The 25,910-nt window shown below is 43.4% G+C and overlaps 1 protein-coding gene across 2 annotated transcripts in view; it reads right to left on the reverse strand.

Moving 5' to 3' along the window:
• Positions 1 to 635: 635 nt before the first annotated feature.
• GEN1 (GEN1 Holliday junction 5' flap endonuclease) overlaps positions 636 to 25,910 on the reverse strand; it is a 29,360-nt gene continuing 4,085 nt past the window's right edge. For both annotated transcript variants that reach the window (XM_069974094.1, XM_069974095.1), the window contains 11 exons: positions 25,274 to 25,450; positions 23,562 to 23,672; positions 17,477 to 17,550; positions 15,643 to 15,734; positions 14,354 to 14,504; positions 13,829 to 13,865; positions 13,672 to 13,752; positions 10,212 to 10,342; positions 8,727 to 8,788; positions 5,025 to 5,168; positions 636 to 3,432 (listed from right to left, as the gene is read on the reverse strand). In XM_069974094.1, the coding sequence (XP_069830195.1) occupies positions 2,117 to 3,432; positions 5,025 to 5,168; positions 8,727 to 8,788; positions 10,212 to 10,342; positions 13,672 to 13,752; positions 13,829 to 13,865; positions 14,354 to 14,504; positions 15,643 to 15,734; positions 17,477 to 17,550; positions 23,562 to 23,672; positions 25,274 to 25,450 (2,376 nt within the window). In that variant the 3' untranslated portion in view covers positions 636 to 2,116. The remainder of the gene's footprint in view (positions 3,433 to 5,024; positions 5,169 to 8,726; positions 8,789 to 10,211; positions 10,343 to 13,671; positions 13,753 to 13,828; positions 13,866 to 14,353; positions 14,505 to 15,642; positions 15,735 to 17,476; positions 17,551 to 23,561; positions 23,673 to 25,273; positions 25,451 to 25,910) is intronic.

Consider the following 25,910-nt stretch of genomic DNA (forward strand, 5'->3'; position numbering starts at 1 on the left):
GGAGCGGTTCGTCAATCTGTCCAAAGATGACATCATGGCACAAGATGGTGGACGGGGGTCGGCTAGAGGCAGGTATGTATAGAGCACTACACTTCTGGGTCTGGTGTGGGTGGGGGGGAAACACAGGGAGGGGGGCGATTCACTAACATAACATACATTACAAAGTTGTATAACTTTGTAATGTGTGTTATTTAGTGAATAATTGTTTAGCGCCGCACTACCCCTTTAACACACATAAAAAGCATAAACCAAACCAGACCCAGATCAGCTGTAATCTTGTACAATGTAGTACAGGAAAGATGGACGACACTCCTAAAGGTAGGTGGTGCACGTGGTAGGATGAAAAACAAAAACAAACAAACTCGGCACTCACCAAATTGGTTATGCTAATTTATTCCGGTGCAACATGCATAGGCTTACAGCCATGGCAATGACCATGTTTGGCTGAAACGTCTTCTTGCTGTAAACCTATGTATGTTGCACCTGAATAAATAAGCATTAACCGATTTGGTGAGTGCCAAACTCTTCTATTTACCGTAATCTTGAACAATGACCAGACTTATGATACACATTATACTTGAAATTTTTAATATGTAAAACTATACAAATGTTAAAAAAATTAGAACTACATTTTTACTTTTTTTTTACTTTTCATATTTTAAACCTACCTAAAATATTATCACACATTCCCAATTTCCCTACAGCGTTTTTTTCCAGATGTGATGTGTTCACATCCAAGGCAAAATTGAGAAACACCAGCTAGCGGCAATACAGAAGCTCAGATAACAAGACAGGTCTGATTAGTATATACATTACCTGCTGACCAGTTACTAGATATAAGTTATAAGAACAAACAAACAAACAAAGAAAAAAACAACAACAATCAATAAAAAGCAAAAGGAACAGAAAAGAAAAAAAAAAAGGTTCTCTTTTTTCCTCCCGCAGGAACTGTGCCATACTTGTCCATGGGTTACCTCTGATAATGCAGCTCAGTCCCATTGACATGAATGGAGCAGAGTTGTAATACCAGACACGACCCATGGACAAGAGTGGCGCTGTTTCTGGTGGACAATGCCTTTTCATTTTATATAGATTTAAATAGTAAAATGTAAGGAAAAGGAGGCGGGGCTTTTAGAAAAATGACAAATACTGGAACAACAAAAATCTATTGTTGTGGACATTGCTTTATGTATCTTGTACAAATCTGGAATTGCTTAATATTTTCTTCCTTAGTCATGTCGAAACCGAAATCAGAATACCACTTGCTACCCGTTACCACGCAGCAGTGCAATGTGGGAGTTCAGAGAACAGAACTCGAAGCATAGCCGCATAACGGGAATATGTTTGCTCTGTCCTGCTCAGAGCTACAGACACAGGAAAACAGCTGACAGGGAGATAACATAAATGAGTCAACGACTATTTGGAAAATAATAAAATCAAGTTTTACTTATAAGCTAAACAGGTGTAGAGGCCGGGCTGAGCTGCAGCATGCATGCCTCCTCCCTGCTTTGCATAATTGGTGTACAAGGCTCCGTGATGGATCCCAAAGCTCAGCCCAGCTTGGTTCTGAATGGAGAGACTCCTCTGGTGGCAGCTTAAGATGTCACTGTCGTTTGCAAAAACTTTTTGATCAGTCCTGGTCTGAACACTTAGGAAAATGAGTGAGGAGAGAATCACACTGCAGCGCGTCCTCTCCCCAATCTGTGTAGGAAACAAAAAAAAAAAAAAAAAGTTGGGCTCTATAGACTTACATTTTAAGCCTGGCTCATAACGTGACAGGGAGCCAGAAGAAGATCGCGCTTTGTTCTCCCGATTGGTAAGAGTCTAAACACTCAGACCCGGACTGATCCAAATTTTTGACATGTCAAAAGTTTTTACAAGCAAAAGTGACACTTTAGCCCTCAGAAAACAAGAAGAATCCAACATGCCCGATCCTTCTGAGAGTGGGAGAAACCAAGGCCACCATACTCAGTTGAACAGTTGACCTATCCCTCTAGAATTGGTGGTTATGCCAATTTTTCCTAATGTTTTTGGGGGCCTTTAGGTTACTTTGAAATGTTCTAGTTAAAAAAAAAAAAAAAAATCACCGGACACATAGTATAAAACATATAAAACATTAACTGCTTTGTAATAGTCTAAGTTTTAGTCTTTCGGACAGTGGCAAAGGACTGTCCACGGATATTATAGAGTTGTCGTCGTCATCATCACTTAATTTTTCTGGGGACTTGGCAGGTAAGACTTTTAAGACTTTGTCTTCGGGACTTGAAAATACCTTGTCCAATACATGATCTATACTGGGAATAGTATCTGGCTGCCTGTTAGTAACTGGTCTAACAGGGGCCATATTCTTTACAGGCATATCCGATTTTGACCATTCCTTCTTGAAGACATGTTTGGGTCTACCACTCCTTCCTTGGTCATCCTCGTCCTCACTAGAAGAGACCACCTTGTGGCAGACGCTTTTCTTCTGGATCACTTTGGTGGATGTTTCAGATGTCGTTTTGTTGGAAATGTTTCCATCTGACACCGGTCTCACAGGAGCAAGAGGAATCTTCTTGACAAAGGTGAATGTTTTTGTGGTGGGACGCTCAGGTGCCCGACAGTTCGGATCTGGCTTTTTGGTTGCGTTGATTGGTTTTTCTCCCTTCTGAGAACTTTGTTCTTTTATCGACTTGGTTTGAAGGTTTTCCTTAGCGTTCACTTTATGGCTGTTACCAAACTTTGTGGCGTCCGTCATATTGAGGCTTCGCGGTATGGGCTTTAAAGGTAAGTCTTTCTCGATGACACTTGGTGCTTCTTTGGTGGCATACTTGCCGGCATTCTTTAGGAGTAACCTCTCTCTTAAAGGCAGCTTTTGTAGATGTGTAATACTAGGAGAGTCTGAGGACGCCAAGACCGCTGGTTCAGGTTTAGCTTCCAAACTATCCTTATTTGCTCCGATCACTTCTTGGATTGGGTTGGTGACATTGTAGGTTGGTTTTACGGGTTCTTTATCGATTAAGCCAACTTGGACACCAAGTCTCTGACCACTAGGTTGAGGGGACATGCTAAATGAGGTGCCTTCCCAATCAATGCTACTTAGATGTAGATCTGCAACCATGGATGAAACATTAGGAGAAGACAATGAGGACTCTGGTTTATTGCTGGGTGTCGGAGAAGAACATTGCCCCTCAGGTCTGTCTTCATCATCTTCAACATACAGGTCGGTGGTGGAAATTTCTAGGTCTGATACCAAGGTGGACATAGGTAGTGAAGGAGGTGCAGTGCTCTGAAGATCATTCGACTGATCACTTCCTTCAAGACGAGTGTTGGTTTCAGGTTCTGGCAATGATGCTTCTGTCTGTACTGCTGGGGTTAAACTCATTTCAGACAGGAGTGAAGCAATGTCATCCACATTGGTAGGCGCCTTGGGTTTAGGTTTACTTTTCTTACCTACAAGAAAACAAAATGCGCTTCATAAACTCTGCCAGAAAGTGGTCTCCAGTCTTCCAGTACTTATTAGCTGCTGTACGTCCTGCAGGAAGTGGTGTTATCTCTCCAGTTTTGCAGTGCTCTCTGCTGCCACCTCTGTCCATGACAGGAACTGTCCAGAGCAGGAGAGGTTTTCTATGGGGATTTGCTGCTGCTCTGGACAGTTCCTGACATAGACAAAGGTGGCAGCAGAGAGCACTGTGTCAGACTGGAAAGAATACACCACTTCCTGCAGGACTTACACCAGCTGATAAGTAACGGAAGACTGAAGATGTTTTAATAAAAGTAAATTGCAAATCTATATAACTAGTTGATGTGAAAGAAAAAAAAGTTTCACTGGAGAACCCCTTTAATTCAAGATTTTTATTTTACAAAAATTACATTCACTCAGGATTGGATTATGTCTAATTTCAAACAAATCTGACTACGACAACATATAGGATATAGTCCTTATGCAATGTAATTGGCATGTATCTAAACAAAAAAAGTGTGAAACAGACCGAGGTTGTTAATTTCCATCCATTACCTCCGCTACACGTTATTGAAGGTCTCATTGGACAAAAGGCTATAGAATCCAAGGGAGAAAGTAAATGCCGGCAATGAAAAAGAAGTAATAGACGTATAATGCCAGCAGTTCCAACGTGTCGAGTGACCAATATTTTATACCGAGGGGCCATCACAGCTCAGCAATTTTTGGCTAACTGAAGTTATATTTCATCAGCTCAGGTTTAATACCACAACCAAAAGCAACGGCACGCGCTCAGGAAAATGCTGAAACCGCATTACGGGAGCTGTATATATATATCTCTGCAGGTTATAAAACGTGAGGGCCTCAGCTCTCCTGACATGTCTATTTTAGTAAATGCTTGCATCACCCATAAAGAAACTATTCGAGAGCATCTTTCATTGTGTGACCCTCTGTTATTCCTCCTGGAAATGGAAGAGTAAACTGGGAATGGGGAACACAAGTATTTACTACAGCAGAGGTCAGGAGGGATGGTATGGTACGTCTACATTACGGTGATTGGACAGATAGAAAGTTTTACACACACACACACACACACTATACACACATATACATATATATATATATATATATATATATATATATATATATATATATATATATATACATATACACACACACATCCACACATACATATATACACACACACAGTGATACACTGAACCTTACACTATACTATGCAGAAAGCCAGATGGTGACTTTCTGCATAGTGTAGTGTAAGGCCTTATTGCGAATTTGCTCTCACGGACAACTTTAGGGCCCATTGAAGTCTATGGGGATCATTTATAAAACATGGTGTAAAGTGAAACTGGCTCAGTTGCCCCTAGCAACCAATCAGATTCCACCTTTCATTATCCAAAGAGAGGAATAAAAAGTGGAATCTGATTGGTTGCTAGGGGCAACTGAGAGAATTCTACTTAATACCAGTTTGATAAATCCCCCCCATGAGTCTATTCAGGCATTCTGCGTTGCGATCAGTACCACGATCAATAGACGTCTATGGGATCTGTGTAAGTAAAATACTTACATTTCTGCTTCAGGGTCTCAGCTTCTAGTTTGTCCATTTGGAAGAGCTCCACCACATGAGGATAGGCCCCCGTGAAGAGAGATTCGTCTTCTATGGTCAGCAGGGGTCCATCGGGTGGGTGATCATCGGGGAAAACATAGCCGACTGTCAGAAAACGGAGGAAATTAGCAAATGTGTTAAATTCCGCGCTGCGGAATCTGTTGGCGCTATACAAATAAATATTATTATTATTATTATTAATCCATCTAGTGGCTCACATGTATTCCTCTATCTCTGTGTATATCCTAGCTTCTGTCCATATATCATACATTTTGTATCTCTCTTTTGAAATTTTTGTTCATTTAGCTTTTTTTTTCTCCCCACCTTATTAGATCCAGAAGGAGTGGTATGGGAGCTTATATGTCTGTACATATTACCGGCTTCCCTTTATTTTACTGTATTATAAAACCAGAAAAATACGATAATTGTTGAGTAAAGATGAAAAATAAATAAATAAATAAAATGAATAAATAAAAGGCATTGACACTATTTTGTTGGGCAAAGACTTTTTACGAGGTCACCGTGCAGAAACAATAACCATAACTTCATTCTGCAGCTTGGTACGATTCCAAGATGGTCACATTTCTATAGTTTTTGTTGGGTTTTACTACTACTACTACATCGGGGTCACGGCCAGGATTAAGAGGACGGTCACTCCCTACTTTGTTTTGTTATATTAATAGCTGGCGTATGTCTGTAAGAAACAATATAAGATTTAATACATTTTTTTTGTTTATATTTCTTTATTTAAAAGGAGAATAAAGTTTATTTATTTTTTTTAAAGGGGAACTATCAGCAGCTTAAACTAATGTAACTTAACCCACTATTGTGCAGGAGACGTAGAGGAGGAAGCTATGTCTCTTCCTTCCGCCTCAGTGCCGTTCCCATGCAGTTAGTCTTTTACTCCATGGTCCAGTACGACAGTTAGGAGTACTGCCCGTCCCCATAGTGTCAATCTGGCCTGCCCCTTGCCAGCCCACTCCATTAATTATCATTAGAAGGGATGGGCCAGCTGGGCTGGAATTGGCGCTATAATGGGTGCCCCAGTGCTCCTAATGGACCATGGAGTAAAAGAACTAACTGCACCAGAACAGCACCAAGGATGAAAGGAAGACACATACCTTCCTCCTCTGGGTCTACGGTGCAATAGGGACATATCAGCAGGTTAGATTCATCTACCCTGCTCATAGTTCCTCTTTAAATTTAAATTTTATAAAAAATAAAAAATAAAAAAGATTGCAACCCTTAAAATAACTAAACCAAACTATGATAATCTGCCCCAGACTATTAGGTTGAGTTCACAAATTGCTGTTTCCTAGTCCCACAATTTTGCAGCAAAGCCAAAATTATTTATTCAGCTGCAAGATAGTGAAATGCGGAGTTCTCCCCACTCCACCATTCCATTGCAATGAGCACCACATCACGTCTATGACTCCTACCTATTATACAGATGACATGGTAGTTGTCTGGATCCCCCGCTCTATTACCCATGTAGATGTATGATCCGCTTTACCTGCCATATACATGTCAAACTGACATAAAAACTTTTTTTTACTTCTTTAGCACCTTAAGATGCCCATACAAAAAACAAATGTATATGGGAAAAGAACCACAAAACACCTTGTGTTTAATCATGCAGTTCACTAGAGTATCCTAATGTGTATCCCCTCCTGTAGAATCCCCTTATCTCTATTTAGCACTTCCCAGTGACGGCAGCCACGTGTGACCAATCCCTCACATAGCGTTAGCGGCAGCCACAACACCGGCCGAGCCCACTGAGGCCTTGTAGAAGATTTCCATAAAAATTAAATTAAAGTCACTGCTCCCATAGCAAGTAACTGCAGATGCATGCGGGAGGGAATACAGCCTAAGCTGACTGTCTGGACTTTGTCATGTGATCAGCATTATTACCGGGTTACATTAAAGGTGATGGCGATCACATTGCAAAGCCCAGACAGCCACATAATGAAAGAGACTCAAATTATGTAAGCAAAAAAAACCCACAAACAAACAAAACCAGAGCCTTAGGGCCCTATTCCACAGTAACTATAATCAGCCCCATTTGGCCCGATTCGGGCGATTATCGTTCGGTGAAATAGAGAGAATTAGGGCCAGACCTAAAATCATCGTTCCCCCACAGTGCATCGCTACGGTTGAATAGCGGTGCGCGGCAGACGACCGACAATTTGACAAGCAGCATCATACATTACCTGTCAGGTCTCCTCCGCGCTGTCTTCCTCCCCGGGTCCCGCGCGCTCTATCTTTAGAATGACCGGCCATTCGGAAGATAGAGCGCGCGGGATCCGGGGATGAAGACAGCGCGGAGAAGACCTGACAGTAAGTGTATGATGCTGCAAGGACATCGGTAACGATGTCCCTGCAGCCCTCGCTCAACGATCATCAGGCCGTGGAATAGGCCCAGTAAACGAGCGGTGATCTAGCAGATCGCCGCTCGTTTACATCGTTGATTGGGCCCTCCTCGGCCCATGGAATAGGACCCTTAGGGTCCTATTTCACGGGTCGATGGGGGCCCAATCAATAATGTAAACGAGCGCCAATGTGCTAGATCGGCGCTCGTTTACTGGGCCTATTACATGGCCGATAATTGTTTAGCGAGGGCTGCAGGGACATAGTTACCGATATCCTTGCAGCCCTTTTAAACACCATACTTTACCTAAGCATGTTGCAGGTCTTCTCCTGCGCTCCTTCTTCCTCCTGGTCCCACGCAGCAGCAGCAGCTTCGGTGCGGCCTGTCTGAGCTGACAGACCGCTCAGCATATCACTGCCCGTGGCAGTCCTGGCCAGTGATTGGCTGAGCGGTCTGTCAGCTAAGACAGGCCACACTGAAGCTGTTGCTGCGTGTGGGACCGGGAGGAAGAAGGAGCGCAGGAGAAGACCTGCAACATGCTTAGGTAAAGCATGGTGTTGTGAAATTGTCGGTCGCCCGCCGTGCATCGCTATTCCACATAGCGATGTGCAGTGGGTGCCCGGTGATTTTATGTTTGAACCAAAATGAACGGGCAGCCGATGACACGATTATTGGCTGAGCGTTGTCTCTATTCCACGGAGCGATAATCGGCGAATCTGGTGATCCGGTCGATTATTGCAACGTGGAATAGGCCCCTTAGGCCCCCCCTTCATGCATCATCCAGATAGGTTTGTACGGGCAAAGACACCCTTCAGCATGAAGGGTGTCTGTGCCAGAAAATAGGCCCAGAAACTATAGGAAATCAGAGCCTGGTTGGTATGGCAGCTCAGCAGAAGTACAGGATCATGTTGGGGGTGCTGATGGGCTTTCAGAAGGGGCACGCTCCCTTTCTAAGCCTCTTAGGTGTTATAGTATCTGAAGGGTTTAGAATTTATTCCAATTCCTACTATGTTGAGGCTGTAGATAAAGGCCCCTTGATGAACCTGTCTCCAAACACGGGTCGGACAGGCTGGATATTACCATAGCTGATCTATGCCACCTCAGACCATCGATGACTGTCATACCTCACCCTATATAAAAAACATGTGCACGCTCTGCCAAGCTGAACATCCATATTCATGGCAGGCTGTGGGCTGAAGATTAGTGTCTTTTCTTATTTCAGCAGCGGAGATGGAAGGATTGGAGTCAGGTTCTGACATGTCATTCTTTTCCCCACTGTGTTTTATTATACAAACCTGGCTTCACCCATTCAATTTCATAGCAAGGAATCCCATTTCTGACGCGGGTCTTCACGATTCTGAAAGAGAACAATAAATAAATAACATTACTCTGTGTTTCATCTTCAGGTAAATGTATTTCTCTCAAAAGGGAACAGATCACAGAACAGCGAAAAGCACAGCAAACAAAGGAGTCTCCTTCCTAAAGGTCGCTTACACAGGGCGACTATCAGCTGAACCTTCATTAGTATCTTATTCTGGTATATTAAAAAAACAAAAACAAAAAAAACACACAACACACACTGTTTGGCAGCAAATCTATCTGATCACCCTGTATATTACAGATCAGCACTGGTAACAGGTGATAATCTGCCCACCTGAAAGAACCATGAGGCACGCTGCATTACTTATCGCACATATGGATATGTTCAGAAAAGTCCCCATAGTACCTATTCTGTATAGTACTTATATTTCCCCCTAGCACCTGTTCTGTAAAGTAGTAATATGTCCCCCTAGCACCTATTCTGTATAGTAGTGATAGGTCCCCCTAACACCTATTCTGTATAGTACTAATATGTCCCCCTAACACCTATTCTGTATAGTGCTAATATGTCCCCCTAGCACCTATTCTGTATAGTAGTGATAGGTCCCCCTAACACCTATTCTGTATAGTGCTAATATGTCCCCCTAACACCTATTCTGTATAGTACTAATATGTCCCCCTAACACCTATTCTGTATAGTGCTAATATGTCCCCCTAACACCTATTCTGTATAGTGCTAATATGTCCCCCTAACACCTATTCTGTATAGTGCTAATATGTCCCCCTAACACCTATTCTGTATAGTACTAATATGTCCCCCTAACACCTATTCTGTATAGTGCTAATATGTCCCCCTAACACCTATTCTGTATAGTACTAATATGTCCCCCTAACACCTATTCTGTATAGTGCTAATATGTCCCCCTAACACCTATTCTGTATAGTGCTAATATGTCCCCCTAACACCTATTCTGCATAGTACTAATATGTCCCCCTAACACCTGTTCTGTATAGTACTAATATGTCCCCCTAGCACCTATTCTGTATAGTAGTAATAGGTCCCCCTAGCACCTATTCTGTTGACAGGCTTTCCCTAAACACATGAACCGCAGAATGGAGCACAGAGCAATGCATGTTATGGAAGTCTGTCGACAATCTGCTGACTTATTCCAATAACAACCAGCAGAAATCTCACGGCAGTGATAAGTACTTGTACATCCTCCAATCCAGGATCAGTAAAAGTTTCTTAAAGTTTTAGTCAGGTAATACCACAGCATATAAGGGTGGACATATGACTTATTGGGGCAAACACATGTTGGCGAAGGAGGGTGCGTGGGACTTAGGACCCCCTACTATAAGCCCTAGAGATGAGGGAACCCGTGTGCGCGGCATTTGATTCTAGCATTGAACAAGAAATGGTGGAAGACAAAGATGGCAGCCGTGTTGTGCCAATCTCTTACCGGACGGCCTGTAGCTGGGCGTCATGGTCTCGGCCGGCCTTCCTCTCTTGCATGTCATAGTACGTCAGCTGACTCAGGACCTTCTCACAGGAATAGTGTTTGGGCCACTCCATCCATTCCTGAGCAAAATTCTAAGAAACGACAGAGCCGAGATTTCAGGTCACATCTGGATTATTATAACTCCCAGTAATAAATCTCTCCATTCTAAGGTTACTATTATGTGTGTCAGGAACGTCATACAGGACGGAATAATTGCAGCTACACTGAACAACAAATCACTGTGGTATACACCTACAAACACAATCCTCTGCAAAAGGTTATTAATAAATAAATATGTATGGGTCATAGGAGGATCACACAGGTGTAGGGTTCAATGCAAAAAAGACTGCAAAAAAATTATATATATATATATATATATATATATATATATATATATATATATATATATATATATATATATACACATACATACACACACACACAACAACAACATATATAAATTTTAAAATTCATGGGTACAATATGGTACAACAGAAAGGGAAAGTGTCAACAGAAAATGACTTATTGTATAAAAATGTTTTCATGTAAAACAGATTTTTTTAAGAATTTTTGGTGACAATTTTCCATTTTTCTCTCTACATTATAAAATAATCCTGATATCTTGCAGTTCTCGTTCTCACCACTGGGGCTAAAACTAAGCTGAGACTTCCTGTTGTGTCTGTGGGGATAAGAGGAGGCTGCTGTAAAGTGATCTGTACAGCATTGCAGCGTCACGTGACACCAGTAGATAGAGGAGACAATAGCAGCTCCCTGTGGAATGACCTCTTCACAGGTCACAGAGCGCTCAGTAATGTCTCACATTCTTCTCAAGGGGAAAGAGTCTGTCTGTTGTCTTCTATGTCCATGAGTCTTGCTGTAAAGCATGTCACTAAATGCTGTCAAGGAGAACCCAGGCAATATAGCAGCCCCCATAATATGTACAAAAAGTGAAATCAAAAAAGAAAATAGGAACAGATTAGAATTAAAAAAAACAAGTTTTAGTATCTGACTCTAATCAGTAAAAGAAAATTTAGGTAACATTCCTTTTAAGAGCAAAAATATTTTTTTCCTATTTCATCTAAGCGCTGCAAAACACTAGAAACGTGAAACACCTGATTTGCTCAACATGCCCATAAGAAGCACAAAAAAACAGCGACATAAAATAATCTAGCAAAAAAAAAAAAAAACCTTGAAAATTTAAGGCTCATTTAACCAGTAGAACAAACGTATCTGAGTAAGCCTCATAATACTCTGTGTGAACATAGCCTTAGGCTTCCTGCAATTCTGACATATATTAAAAGACTTGCTAATGTTTGCTAGAAAGTGAAAGGGGGTATTCAGACTTACAAAAACATGGCTGCTTTCTTCCAGCACCACCCTTATCCTCAGTTTGGGTGCGGGGAGTTTGCAGCTCAGTTCCATTGAAGTGAATGGAGCTGAATTGTAATAACACACACAGCCTGAGGACAGGGGTGGCGCTGTTTTCACAAGAAAGTAGCTGTGCTGTCTCTAATCCTGGAGTGCACGGGCGTCGACTAACGATATACATTACCCATCCACGTTCCAGGGCTGCTCCTGCCGTCCGCTTCTCCCAGGGTCCTGCGCGCGCTCTAGCTTCACAGCAGCCTGTCAGCTGATATGCCGCTCAGCCAATCACAGGCCGGGACCGCTGATGGACTGGCTACTCAGCCAATCAGTGACTGGAGTGGTGTCCCGGCCCAGTGGCTGAGTGGGCAGTCCATCAGCTGGGTTGTGACGTGTCAGTGCTGGAGATCCCGGAGCTCAGCGATGGTCCTGAGGCCGGTCCGGCAGCTCACCGTGGGCACAGGGGGAGGCAAGTTCCTACTCCTGATCAAGCTCCCCCCTGACAGATTTTTAAGCTGGCGTGCAATTGTGCAACACCCAGATGTCGATTTCTTAACGTATTTCCAGGAGCAATAACTGAGGGACGGCACTAGTCAGAAACATAAGAGGAGGCTGCTGTAATCTGATCTGTACAGCACTGCAGTGTCATGTGACACCAGTAGATAGAGGAGACAATAGTTGCTCCCTGTGGAATGATCTCTTCACAGGTTACAGAGAGTGCTCAGTAATGTTTCACATTCATCTCAAGGGGACAGTCTGTCTATTGCCGTCTATGTCCATGAGTATTGCTGTAAAGTGCGTAACTTAATGTCACTAAATAAGAGAAGGAGACACAGTAAAAAGCCTTAAATTTTTTTTTCTATGGAAAACAACTATTTAGTAAACCAAGTGTCAGGAGGGCCGCCAGCTTCTCTATAGTCAGGCATCTGACGCTTGATGGAACTCCGCAGCCCCTTAGGGATTGTTTTCCGGATCGATAGAACACAGAATTAATGACATATTGAATTTGCCGGCCCCTCTCTCTGTTTCCAGGCTCATTTACTTTATGAACGCCTACCTGAGATGTATGGCTATTCACGCTCTATAAAGATCCTTGGGATGAGGGGAGGGAATAAATTATAGACTGAGGGTCATAACAAACAAAACAATGATAAGATATGGCCGTGTCTCCGCTGCGCGGCTGTCAGGTGTGTATGTCACCAGTAACACTGCCGCTTCTGGGCTGGAGAGAATATAGACAGGCAGAGCTGTATACTGCACCGGACACTTGTGTGGTGTATTAAACAAGACTTTTAGGGTATGTTCACACTGAGGAAAAGGCGAGGAATTTCAAGAGGAATCCAAACTTAAAGGGGTATTCCACTCATACATAACTTTTCATATGTTGCTGCCCATGGTGAGACTAACAATTCCTTCCATACTTGTTATCATCTATTCAGTCTCCTTCCCCCTGTTCTGAGATGCCGCTTTCTGCTGAAGACACAAAAACCTGTGTGTGAGCTTTTCTCTCTGTCTCCCCCTCCCTTCTGAAGTCCCTGGCAGGCTGTATCTGCAACTTTGTAGCTTCTTTGTACTGCTTGGAGGATTAATCACAGTGTGTTCATTAGACACTTGACCTCAGAATAACCCTCCCAGCATTACTAAGAAGCTACAAAGTTGCAGATAAAGCCTGCCAGGGACTTGTTTACATCAGCCGCCTCAGACTATCTAGGACTACTGGGCTCATGCACATAATGGAGAGGACTACTTATTGTCCATGTTATTCAGGAGGAGATCTCTGGATCAGCTGCACAGAACAATGTAAGTGATCCATTATTCTGTTCAGCTTCTCGGTCACTAGTTCATGCTACCCGGAGATAGGACGCCATAAACCTACTGACAGACTGCTTCTGGGTTACTGTTGCTCAATTCTCTTTCACTTCGATGGAGCTGAGCTGCAATACCAGACACAACCAGTATACAGGTATGGCGCTGTTTCTGGATAATCTGTACAATCCCTTACTATAGAAGCTGTAGAAGAACAACAGATGGGAAGAATCGAGTTAAATGACTGTACCTGGAAGCACAACAGACTGGGCCTCATCCATTTGATCACTTTTACCAATTTATCCTTATTTACGAGAAATTCCTTAATAACCTGCAAGAACCGAGAAGGGAACGTCAGGGCCGCGTCACCATCTTAAATTTGTATACGAGACAGGAAGTCTCCTCACCTCAGGGTACGGGAAGCCTTCACGTTTCTTGGCTTTCCTGTAAGAAGAGAGATCACAAGGATCAGAGATCGGGACCCCAACAGCCCAATGGGGATTGTAAGATCTGAGATGATCGATCTGACCGATTGACTGGACAAATCAATCACGTATCTGACGGTCACTTTTAATAAAGGACCAATGCGGCCGTGCGCCCTATGCCAGATCAGGTGATCGCCCTCAATGATACCATACGTACATGCGGCTGTGTGCCTTATGCCAGATCAGGTGATCGCCCCCAATGATACCGTACGTACATGCGGCTGTGCGCCTTATGCCAGATCAGGTGATCGCCCCCAATGATACCGTACGTACATGCGGCCGTGCGCCCTATGCCAGATCAGGTGATCGCCCCCAATGATACCGTACGTACATGCGGCTGTGTGCCTTATGCCAGATCAGGTGATCGCCCCCAATGATACCGTACGTACATGCGGCTGTGTGCCTTATGCCAGATCAGGTGATCGCCCCCAATGATACCGTACGTACATCTTCAGCATGTACTCCACACCCCCGGCCTTCTTTTCTTGCTCGGCCTTGTGCCAGTCACATGGACAGCGGTAATCATAGTCGTGGGGCTCGCAGTATTTCTCGCTTCCGCATAAAGCGCAGCCTTTCTTCTCGTGCTCTTTAGCAGAACCTAAATGGGAATGATAGAAAAATTACTAGAATCCTCATACCTGGATGGCTGCTCACAGTACAGTACTATGAATCCTTATACCTGGTGGCTGCCCACAGTACAGTAATATGAATCCTTATACCTGGATGGCTGCTCACAGTACAGTACTATGAATACGTATATACAGAGGGCTGCACACAGTACAGTAATATTAATCCTTATACCTGGTGGCTGCACACAGTACAGTACTATGAATCCATATACCTGGATGGCTGCACACAGTACAGTAATATGAATCCTTATACCTGGGTGGCTGCACACAGTACAGTAATATGAATCCATATACCTGGTGGCTGCACACATTACAGTAATATGAATCCTTATACATGGGTGGCTGCACACAGTACAGTAATATGAATCCTTATACCTGGTGGCTGCACACAGTACAGTAATATGAATCCATATACCTGGGTGGCTGCACACAGTACAGTACTATGAATCTATATACCTGGGTGGCTGCACACAGTATAGTACTATGAATCCTTATACCTGGATGGCTGCACACAGTACAGTACTATGAATACGTATATACAGAGGGCTGCACACAGTACAGTAATATTAATCCTTATACCTGGTGGCTGCACACAGTACAGTACTATGAATCCATATACCTGGATGGCTGCACACAGTACAGTAATATGAATCCATATACCTGGTGGCTGCACACATTACAGTAATATGAATCCTTATACATGGGTGGCTGCACACAGTACAGTAATATGAATCCTTATACCTGGTGGCTGCACACAGTACAGTAATATGAATCCATATACCCAGAGGGCTGCACACAGTACAGTAATATGAATCCATATACCTGGATGGCTGCACACAGTACAGTACTATGAATCCATATACCTGGATGGCTGCACACAGTACAGTAATATGAATCCATATACCTGGATGGCTGCACACAGTACAGTACTATGAATCCATATACCTGGATGGCTGCACACAGTACAGTAATATGAATCCATATACCTGGTGGCTGCACACAGTACAGTAATATGAATCCATATACCTGGTGGCTGCACACAGTACAGTAATATGAATACGTATACCCAGAGGGCTGCACACAGTACAGTAATATGAATACGTATACCTGGATGGCTGCACACAGTACAGTGGACTTTTTTCTTGCCCGGCTTGGAGTTCATTGTGGGATCATCAAACTGCTTCCTCCACTGGAAAAACCTACAAACCATACATCAATGGGAACAGGGACAAACCATCCATCTTGTAAAGTAATTCATCAAATTTCTCACATGGAAATAGATAAGAATAATTGTTACATTGACTTTGTAGAATTCATATGCGAATATAAACTTAAAGGAGAAGTCCAGCTAAAATCTTTATTAAAATATTGTATTGCTGGAGAGGATGATGGCAGGGGGACACTGAGGGACACAGGGCACTGGAGGGATACTGAGCATCCCCCTACCATCATCCTCTCCAACAGCCACAGCCGCACAGCTCTGATATCACCATGTTATCCAGGAAGTGACATCACCATGTCATCCAGAAAGGGACATCACCGTGTCATCCAGGAAGTGACATCACCGTGTCATCCAGGAAGTGACATCCCCATGTTATCCAGAAAGGGACATCATCGTGTCATCCAGGAAGTGACATCACCGTGTCATCCAGAAAGGGACATCACCGTGTCATCCAGGAAGTGACATCACCGTGTCATCCAGGAAGTGACATCACCGTGTCATCCAGGAAGTGACATCAACGTGTCATCCAGGAAGTGACATCAACGTGTCATCCAGGAAGTGACATCACAGTGTCATCCAGGAAGTGACATCAACGTGTTATCCAGGAAGTGAAACCTTGATGCAGTAGTAAGTGCAGGGAAAAAAAGCTCTTTATAAGCATTTCCTGTAATAAGTGTATATTGGGGATTTGTATAACTTTTAGGGAGCAATACAATACTTTAATAAAAATTTTCACAGGACTTCTCCTTTAAGTAACTGTGCCTGTTGCACTCAGCAGTTTCTTCGTCTTACTTCTCTCTCCAGTGTACAAAGTGCTAGCTCTAACCCATAAGATGTTAAAGGGGTACTCTGGTGAAAATCTTTTTATTTTAAATCAACTGGTTTCAGAAAGTTATATTGATTTGTAATTTACTTCTATTTAAAAATCTCTAGTCTTCCAGTACTTGTCAGCTGCTGTATGTCCTCCCGCAAGTGGTGGATTCTTTCCAGTCTGACACAGTGCTCTCTGCTGCCACCTCTGTCCATGTCAGGAACTGTCCAGAGCAGGAGAGGATTTCTGGTTCAATGTTTTTATTAGGTTTTTGAAGACCATATTACAAAAGAGAAAGTCTATAAGCACTGACTTTAGTGCCAACAGTAAAGTTAACATGTTTGTACAACAAGCTAACGTATGGGTTAACAAAGAATATAGAAACAACAGTAATAACATTCGGTATATTATATAGATATAAAATTGTTGTAACATATATTGAGGCTTTGAGGACATATACATTATATTATTATATATTATTTTTCTCTCTTCACCTTGTATATTATCTTTACTGACAAACCAGTAGACTTTACACTAATATGCTCAGGAGGTGCTACACCTAATGCAGTTCTACCATGCAGGAGAGGTTTTCTATGGGGATTTGCTGCTGCTCTGGACAGTTCCTGACATGGACAGAGGTGGCAGCAGAGAGCACTGTGTCAGACTGGAAAGAATACCCCACTTCCTGCAGGACATACAGCAGCTGATAAGTACTAGAAGACTGGAGATTTTTTTAATAGAAGTAAATTACAAATCTAAATAACTTTCTGGCAGCAGTTTAAAAAAAAAATAAAAAAGATGCTTTGGTAAGTTGTGACCTCACAGACCCCAGTGATGACATCACCAGGTGTATTATTAGAGACATAAAAATACATTGTGTTCTTCTCACAAGTCAGACGCCATCTTACCTCTGCAGAATATTCTCCCCATTCAGGGACCTAATGAACTTCATGGCCACTTCTCTTCCAACACCGGGCAAACCCTTCAAAAAACATAAGGAAACCAAAGGATGGTGTAACGTATTCTACTACATGGGAGGTATACAGATATCCGGATTACAGATGGCCGCAAAATATATTATTATATAATCTATTTGTACTTTCATGAAGTAATTTCCTTTATTTTATTTTCAGTACATTGTTATGGGGGCGGCCATCTTGCCGGATGGACCCTATTCTTTGCTTTAGCCACACTTGTAAGCATGCTCTGTGAGCTCTAGAAAGGTCATTGCATGTGGAGGGGGAGGCTGAGCACCTATTATCTTCTCTATCTACGGGTGTCACCTTTTGCTGTAATTCTATCACTTTCCAGCAGCCTCCTCATTATCATCAAAGAAAACACAGGAAATTTCAGCTTAGTTTTGAGCCTAGAGACCAGAATGAAAACTGCTAAATGTTAGGATTATTTAATAATAATATAGTAATATAGATGGTAAAAAAAACAAAAAAAAAACAACAACATTTATTCTTGTGATTACACGCTATCTTCAAAAGGGTATTAAACGTCGTAATATTTTATTATAAAAAATGTAAAACAATATTATTAAAAAAAAAAAATTATATTGACTGGCTGCAGTAAGGAGCGACATGGCCTCTCTGCTGCCACCAATGGTTGTGTCGAGAACTGCAGGGCTGCACAAGCCCTGGTCCCTGCATGGTTACATATCGCTGGCACTGCTGCATACAAATACTGAGCCTCCTCTCATGTCAGTCTTATACATGTTAGCATTAGAATAGACATCACACTTTGGGAAGCAGCCAGTAACACTAGCACTGCAGCCTCCAGACAGTGCAGCAGAGCGGGTAGGATAACGGTCAATCACCATGCACTCTGCTTCACTATCCCACGGCTGCAGCGCTCCTGACACAGCCAGATTCCCCAAGTGTAATGTACTTTCTAACAGAACAGACATGAAGGCAGATTGAATATTGCTAAGGCTGCATACTATAGCATTAGCCAATACAACAACAAAGCTTGAGCAGCCTTGCAGTTCCCAACATAGCCTTTGGTGGCAGCAGTGGGTCCATGTCACTCCTTATCGTTGCTGCTCAATGTAAAATGTTAAAGGGATACTCTGGCGAAAACCCTTTTTATTTAAAACAACTGGTTTCATAAAGTTAAATAGATTTGCAATTTACTTCTATTTAAAAATGTATGTATTCTCTCCAGTCTGACACAGTGCTCTCTGCTGCCACCTCTGTCCATGTCAGGAACTGTCCAGACCAGGAAAGGTTTTCTATGGGGATTTGCTGCTGCTCTGGACAGTTCCTGACATGGACAGAGGTGGCAGCAGAGAGCACTGTGTCAGACTGGAGAGACTTCTGGCAGGACATACAGCAGCTGATAAGTATTGGAAGAGTGGAGATTTTTTAATAGAAGTAAATTACAAATCTATAGAACTTTCTGAAACTAATTGATCTGAAAAAAAAAAAAAAAAAATACTGCAGTACCCCTTTAAAACCTAAAGTTTTAGGGGAACTATTAGTGCAGGATAAGTCATTTGTTTCTGCATCTTCCCTTTATGCCGCAGCATCTTCCTGGCCTCGGATTTGCCAATCCAGCAGTCTCCTTTCTGTGCAGAACAGAGGGAAGATGCCGAGCTCAGCACTCATTACTCTGCAGATTATGGTGATTGGGATAGCAGTCTGTATAGTTCTATGCTTGGCAGGACGGCCGGATTGGCCGTGACAGCGCTGACAATACGCTCCACACAATGCTCCGTTATTATGTGCGTCACAGGCCACAAAGCTGGAGAACTACAATCCTCCCATCTGTGATAGCGGGGATACAGGGGAAATGATGTGTTACAGGGAGCCCATCACCCCTTGCAAATAGAAGCCTCATCTCTACAGTAACAAATCCCCATAGAAAACCTCTCCTGCTCTGGACAGTTCCTCACATGGACAGAGGTGGCAGCAGAGAGCACTGTGTCAGACTGAAAAGAATACACCACTTCCTGCAGGACATACAGCAGCTGATAAGTACTGGAAGACTGGAGGTTTTTAAATAGAAGTAAATTACAAATCTGTATAACGTTCCAAAACCAGCTGATTTGAATGAAAAAAGTACACAGACACTTTCTCCCAAAAACTGCACCACCCCTGTCCTCAGTTTGGGTGTGAAGTGAAGCAGCTCAGTTCCATTGAAGTGAATGCAGGTAAACTGTAATACCACACACAACCTGAGGACGAGGGTGGCACTGTTTTTCAAGAAAATAGCTGAGTTTTTTCTAATTCTGGATAACTTTTTCGATCGTTTTGAGTAGAAGGAAAAAAGTTTACTTTTTTTAAAAAAAAATCTCCGCCTTCATCTTCTTTTTTGAAAAATGTAAGCCTGGCAAAGGAGAACGTGTTTGATTGTGCTTTTTTTCTTTAAGGTGCGTTCACACCTACAGGATCCGCAGCAGATTTGATGCTGTGTTCAGTTATTTAAATGAAATCTGCTGCGGATCCACAGCAGAAAATAAGTGTGAACGTACCCTTAAAGGGGTAGTCCACCCAAAAAAATTTTCTTTCAAATCAACTGGTGCCATAAAGTGCCAGAGATTTGTAATTCACTTCTATTAAAAAATCTTAAGTCTTCCAGTACTTATCAGCTGCTGTGTGTCCAGCAGGAAGTGGTGTTTTCTTTCCTGTCTGACCCAGTGCTCTCTGTTGCCTCCTCTGTCCATGTCAGGAACTGTCCAAAGCAGGAGGAAATCCCCATAGAAAACCTCTCCTACTCTCCAGACTGGAAATAATACAACTTCCTGTTGGGCATACAGCAGCTGATAAGTACTGGAAGGCTTGAGATTTTTTAATAGAAGTAAATTACAAATCTCTGGCACTTCATGGTAGCAGTTGATTTGAAAGAAAAATTTTTTTGGTGGACTACCCCTTTAAGATGTAACATCAGGAAAGCAAAGCATTAAAAGATGTTTTTTCCTTTTCTCGCCCCTCGGTGACTATAAAGAGCTGCAGCGAGGAGTCAATCAGGACTAATGAACTAGACAAAGACTCTTCATTGGGATTCCTGAGGCCTGGGCAGATGGGAAGTGCTGCTAATTCACACATGGGAGCGCTCCGGGACAGAGGTGTTGCTCACTTAGCACAGGTATGAGAGCGGCCGCAAATTGGAGCCAGATGTCACCAGGCGCCGGTGTCACTCATCTGCATTATATGGCCGGGACCTGGGAACAAGGACTCCAGGCTGACGCAGAACTCACAAGGTGTCGGATTTAGCTTAGGTAAAGGTTTTATCTTACAAATCAATAGTTGTCAGAAAGTGCCAGAAATTTGTAATGTTACTCTGAAAAAAAAAATCTCCAGTCTTCCAATACTTATCAGGTGCTGTATGTCCTGCAGGAAGTGGTGTATTCTCTCCAGTCTGACACAGTGCTCTCTGCTGCCACCTCTGTCCATGTCAGGAACTGTCCAGAGCAGGAGAGGTTTTCTAAGGGGATTTGCTGCTGTTTTGGACAGTTCCTGACATGGACAGAGTGGGAAGCAGAGAGCACTGTGTCAGACTGGAAAGAATACACCACTTTCTGCAGGACATATAGCAGCTGATAAGTACTGGAAGACTGGATATTTTTTTTCCAATGGAAGTAAAATTACAAATCTCTGGCACCAGATTTTTTTTTTTTTTGTGAACTACCTCTTTAAGGAGAGCATGGACTAGAAAATATAGTGCTCCGAACAAGGGGTGCACAGACTTTTCTGGCCTGGTGGCCACATGTTAGACTACACCTCTACCATGAACCCGTAATAAGCCAAGCTAAACTTGATACTATGTGTTATGCCTGGTACAGGGCTGGGGGCGATGCACGGCACAGGGATTTAGAGGATGGCAAAGAGAGCGCTAGCCAGAGTATGGCATAGGGTTTGGGTTTGCCCAGAAAATTATAGAATATAGAAAAAGGCCCCCCACCTCATAGCAATGGCAGCCTAGGTGCCCTCCCCACCTCATACCAATGGCAGCCAATACGTCCCCACCTCATAGCAATGGCAGCCAATACATCCCCACCTCATAGCAATGGCAGCCTAGGTGCCCCCCCCCCCCACCTCATAGCAATGGCAGCCTAGGTGCCCCCCCCACCTCATACCAATGGCAGCCAATACACCCCTACCTCATAGCAATGGCAGCCAATACGTCCCCACCTCATAGCAATGGCAGCCAATACGTCTCCACCTCATAGCAATGGCAGCCAATACGTCCCCACCTCATAGCAATGGCAGCCAATACGTCTCCACCTCATAGCAATGGCAGCCAATACGTCCCTACCTCATAGCAATGGCCACCAATACATCCCCACCTCATAGCAATGGCCGCCAATATGTCCTCACCTCATAGCAATGGCCGCCAATACATCCCACCTCATAGCAATGGCAGCCAAGGTGCCCCCCACCTCATAGCAATGGCAGCCAATACGTCTCCACCTCATACCAATGGCAGCCAATACGTCCCCACCTCATAGCAATGGCAGCCAAGATGTCCCCACCTCATAGCAATGGCAGCCAAGATGTCCCCACCTCATAGCAATGGCCGCCAATACATCCCCACCTCATAGCAATGGCAGCCAAGGTGCCCTCCACCTCATGGCAATGGCAGCCAAGGTGCCCCCCACCTCGTAGCAATGGCCACCAATACATCCCCACCTCATAGCAATGGCCGCCAATACATCCCCACCTCATAGCAATGGCCACCAATACATCCCCACCTCATAGCAATGGCCACCAATACATCCCCACCTCATAGCAATGGCCACCAATACATCCCCACCTCATAGCAATGGCCGCCAATACATCCCCACCTCATAGCAATGGCCGCCAATACATCCCCACCTCATAGCAATGGCCGCCAATACATCCCCACCTCATAGCAATGGCCGCCAATACATCCCCACCTCATAGCAATGGCCGCCAATACATCCCCACCTCATAGCAATGGCCGCCAATACATCCCCACCTCATAGCAATGGCCGCCAATACATCCCCACCTCATAGCAATGGCCGCCAATACATCCCCACCTCATAGCAATGGCACCCAATACGTCCCCACCTCATAGCAATGGCAGCCAATACATCCCCACCTCATAGCAATGGCCGCCAATACATCCCCACCTCATAGCAATGGCAGCCAATATGTCCTCACCTCATAGCAATGGCCGCCAATACATCCCCACCTCATAGCAATGGCCGCCAATACATCCCCACCTCATAGCAATGGCCGCCAATACATCCCCACCTCATAGCAATGGCCGCCAAGGTGTCTCCATCCCCCACCCAATAACACTCACAGCCAAGGATGCATCACATTACACTATGGAGGAGATGAGCATAGAGATCAGCGCTGCCCACACATCGCTTATAAACGACACTGATCTACTGACACCATTAGTCACTGACCATACAGAAGGATACACTGTTATATGTTGTTCTTATATGAAGCATATGTGTCAGGTACCAGGAAGAGGTTATTGCTGTGACCCTATTTACCTTCTATCCCCAAATAGCAGCAGCAGATAGATAGATAGATAGATAGATAGATAGATAGATAGGAGATAGATAGATAGATAGGAGATAGATATAGGAGATAGATAGATAGGAGATAGATAGATAGATAGATAGATAGATAGATAGATAGATAGATAGGAGATAGATAGATATGATATAGATAGATAGATAATAGATAGATAGATAGATAGATAGATAGATAGATAGATAGATAGGAGATAGATAGATAGATAGATAGATAGATAGATAGATAGATAGATAGATATGATATAGATAGATAGATAATAGATAGATAGATAGATAGATAGATAGGAGATAGATAGATAGGAGATAGATAGATAGATAGATAGATAGATAGGAGATAGATAGATAGATAGGAGATAGGAGATAGATAGATAGATAGATAGATAGATAGATAGATAGATAGATAGATAGATAGATAGATAGATAGATAGGAGATAGATAGATAGATAGATAGATAGGAGATAGAGTCTCTCACCTTTGGTATATAATCACATCCCAGGATCACTGCCAGGCCCACCAGTGACTCTCTATCCAATCCCAGTCGGTCCTTAATGGCGGAGACTTTATAACAATCCACATGTGGGTCCTGCAACAAAACCCCCCACAAAACACATTATATATAGGGTTTTTTTCCTCTCTCCAAATATCTCTATAAATAAATATATATATATATATATAAATAAATATATATATTATACACACACACACACACACTCTCTCTCTTCATGGTACCTGATGTATATATTATGGTAATGTACCTGCCACCACATTTCCCTCAGTGGGGTATTCCCACCATAAGAAGAGATATTACTAGGATATGTCCTCACTGTATGTGGCTGGGGGGGGGGGGGTCTGACCTCTGGGACCACCACTGCTCATCTGAACAATATACCTACAGCTTGTATTGTCCTGCACAGTGTAGACCCCTATAACATGGCTCAGAGATGACTATTCCTGGGAATCTGACACACACACCTCTGAGCTAAGGAGTGAGCCTAGATGTGTTACACGGCTGTACAACAGCGACACCTAGTGGCCAGTAGATGGCACTGCAAACATCACACAAGAGTATAAATGAGGAATACCGTAATAAGACATTCTTTTTTTATTTGCTCAGTGAGAAGTATCTAATCTGGTAGCTGGTGGATTTCAGGAGTATTTAATTGGCTAAACAAGTCAATAGCTATCCAGAGTTAAAGGGATATTCCACTTAAACATACATTTTGATATGTTGCTGCCCATGGTAAGACTAACAATTCCTTCCATACTTGCTATTATTTATTCAGTCTCCTTCCCCCAGTTCTTAGCTGCTGCTTTCTGCTGAAGACACAGAAATCTGTGTGTGAGCCTCTCTCTCTACTCTTCCCTCTACCCCCCTTCCTTCTGAGACTGATGATGTAAAGAAGTCTCTGGCAGGCTGTATCTGCAACATTGTAGCTTCTTTGTAAAGCTGGGAGTGTTATTTGGAGTTCAAATTGCTGATGAACTTATTGTGATTAACCCTTCCAGCATAAGGGTATATGCACACTGAGTAAATGTTGCAGATAACTCCACACAGATTCCGTCACTCACCCCCCACGCTCCCACTTGAAGTCCCACCCATCACATAGGCTCCATTCTATGCTCGGGCGGATTCCGTCATCCACCCAAAGAATTGACATACCAAAAATTTTTGGGGGTGAAGTACCCCTTTAACTCTTGGTGTCATACAGTACCCCTTTAGGACCCTGCACAATCTACCAGGTTTAGTAGCATGTCCTGGCTTCCCTACTGATGGGCAACCCTCTGACAGCTCCATGTCTGATTATAGCCATCTCATATTACCTGTATACTGGCGCCATCTAGTGTACATATGCTGTACTGTTATCACTTCCTTCTTATGCAAGGGAAAACCAGCCGCTGGGGTATTTGTTGTGCACAGATACATATGTCCACTAGGGGGCCCTTCAGCTGTATGGGCATGATGGGCATTGTAGTTTTGCAACAGCAGTAGAGCCAAAGATTGGGGTATATTGTTCTAGAGCAGGGATGGGGAACCTTAGGCCCTCCAGCTGTTGCAAAACTACAATTCCCATCATGCCTGGACAGCCGAAGCTAAAGCTATACACGACTCTCCATAGCATAACTTTGAATATGTAGTACTAGAAGGATCAGCAAGACTAAGAAGATAGGGGGCAAAGCTCTTACCTTGACGTTCATGGTGAAATTCCTGTACACAGTTTGAGCGCCGTAGAGAAATACATCCCCATCGTTGGTGATACATCCGTCCACGTAGCCATTGGCATCCAGATAGGCGCACATGGCTTCTGCTTCTCCCGCGGCTTGAACCCATGGCACCCCCAGGCAATCCAACATGCGGAGGCACTGTGCACATAGAAGACAGGATAGTATCATATAAGCTATGCCACCTGTACAGTAGTGCCAGCAGGAAGCACACTATAAGTGTCACCTATACATAGCTGTGCCAGCACCATACGCCCAGGAGAGCGTCCCTTATAATGCGAATGTAATAGTGTCAGCATAGATCCCGGGCATATTTTGTAGTGGTCCTGGGCAGGAACATGGTTAAAAGGGTTGTTCATCAAAATATTTTCTCTCTCAAATCAACTGTTGCCAGAGATTTGTAATTTACTTCTATTCAAAAATTTCAAGTCTTTCAGTACTTATCAGCTGCAGTATGTCCTGCAGGAAGTGGTGTATTCTTTCCAGTGTGACACAGTGCTCTCTGCTGCCACCTCTGTCCAGAGTAGTAGAAGTTTTCTATGGGGATTTGCTGCTGCTCTGGACAGTTCCTGACATGGACAGAGGTGGCAGCAGAGAGCAC

The sequence above is a fragment of the Dendropsophus ebraccatus genome, chromosome 6 (genome assembly GCF_027789765.1).
Source record: "Dendropsophus ebraccatus isolate aDenEbr1 chromosome 6, aDenEbr1.pat, whole genome shotgun sequence".
Taxonomy (NCBI): Eukaryota; Metazoa; Chordata; class Amphibia; order Anura; family Hylidae; genus Dendropsophus; species Dendropsophus ebraccatus.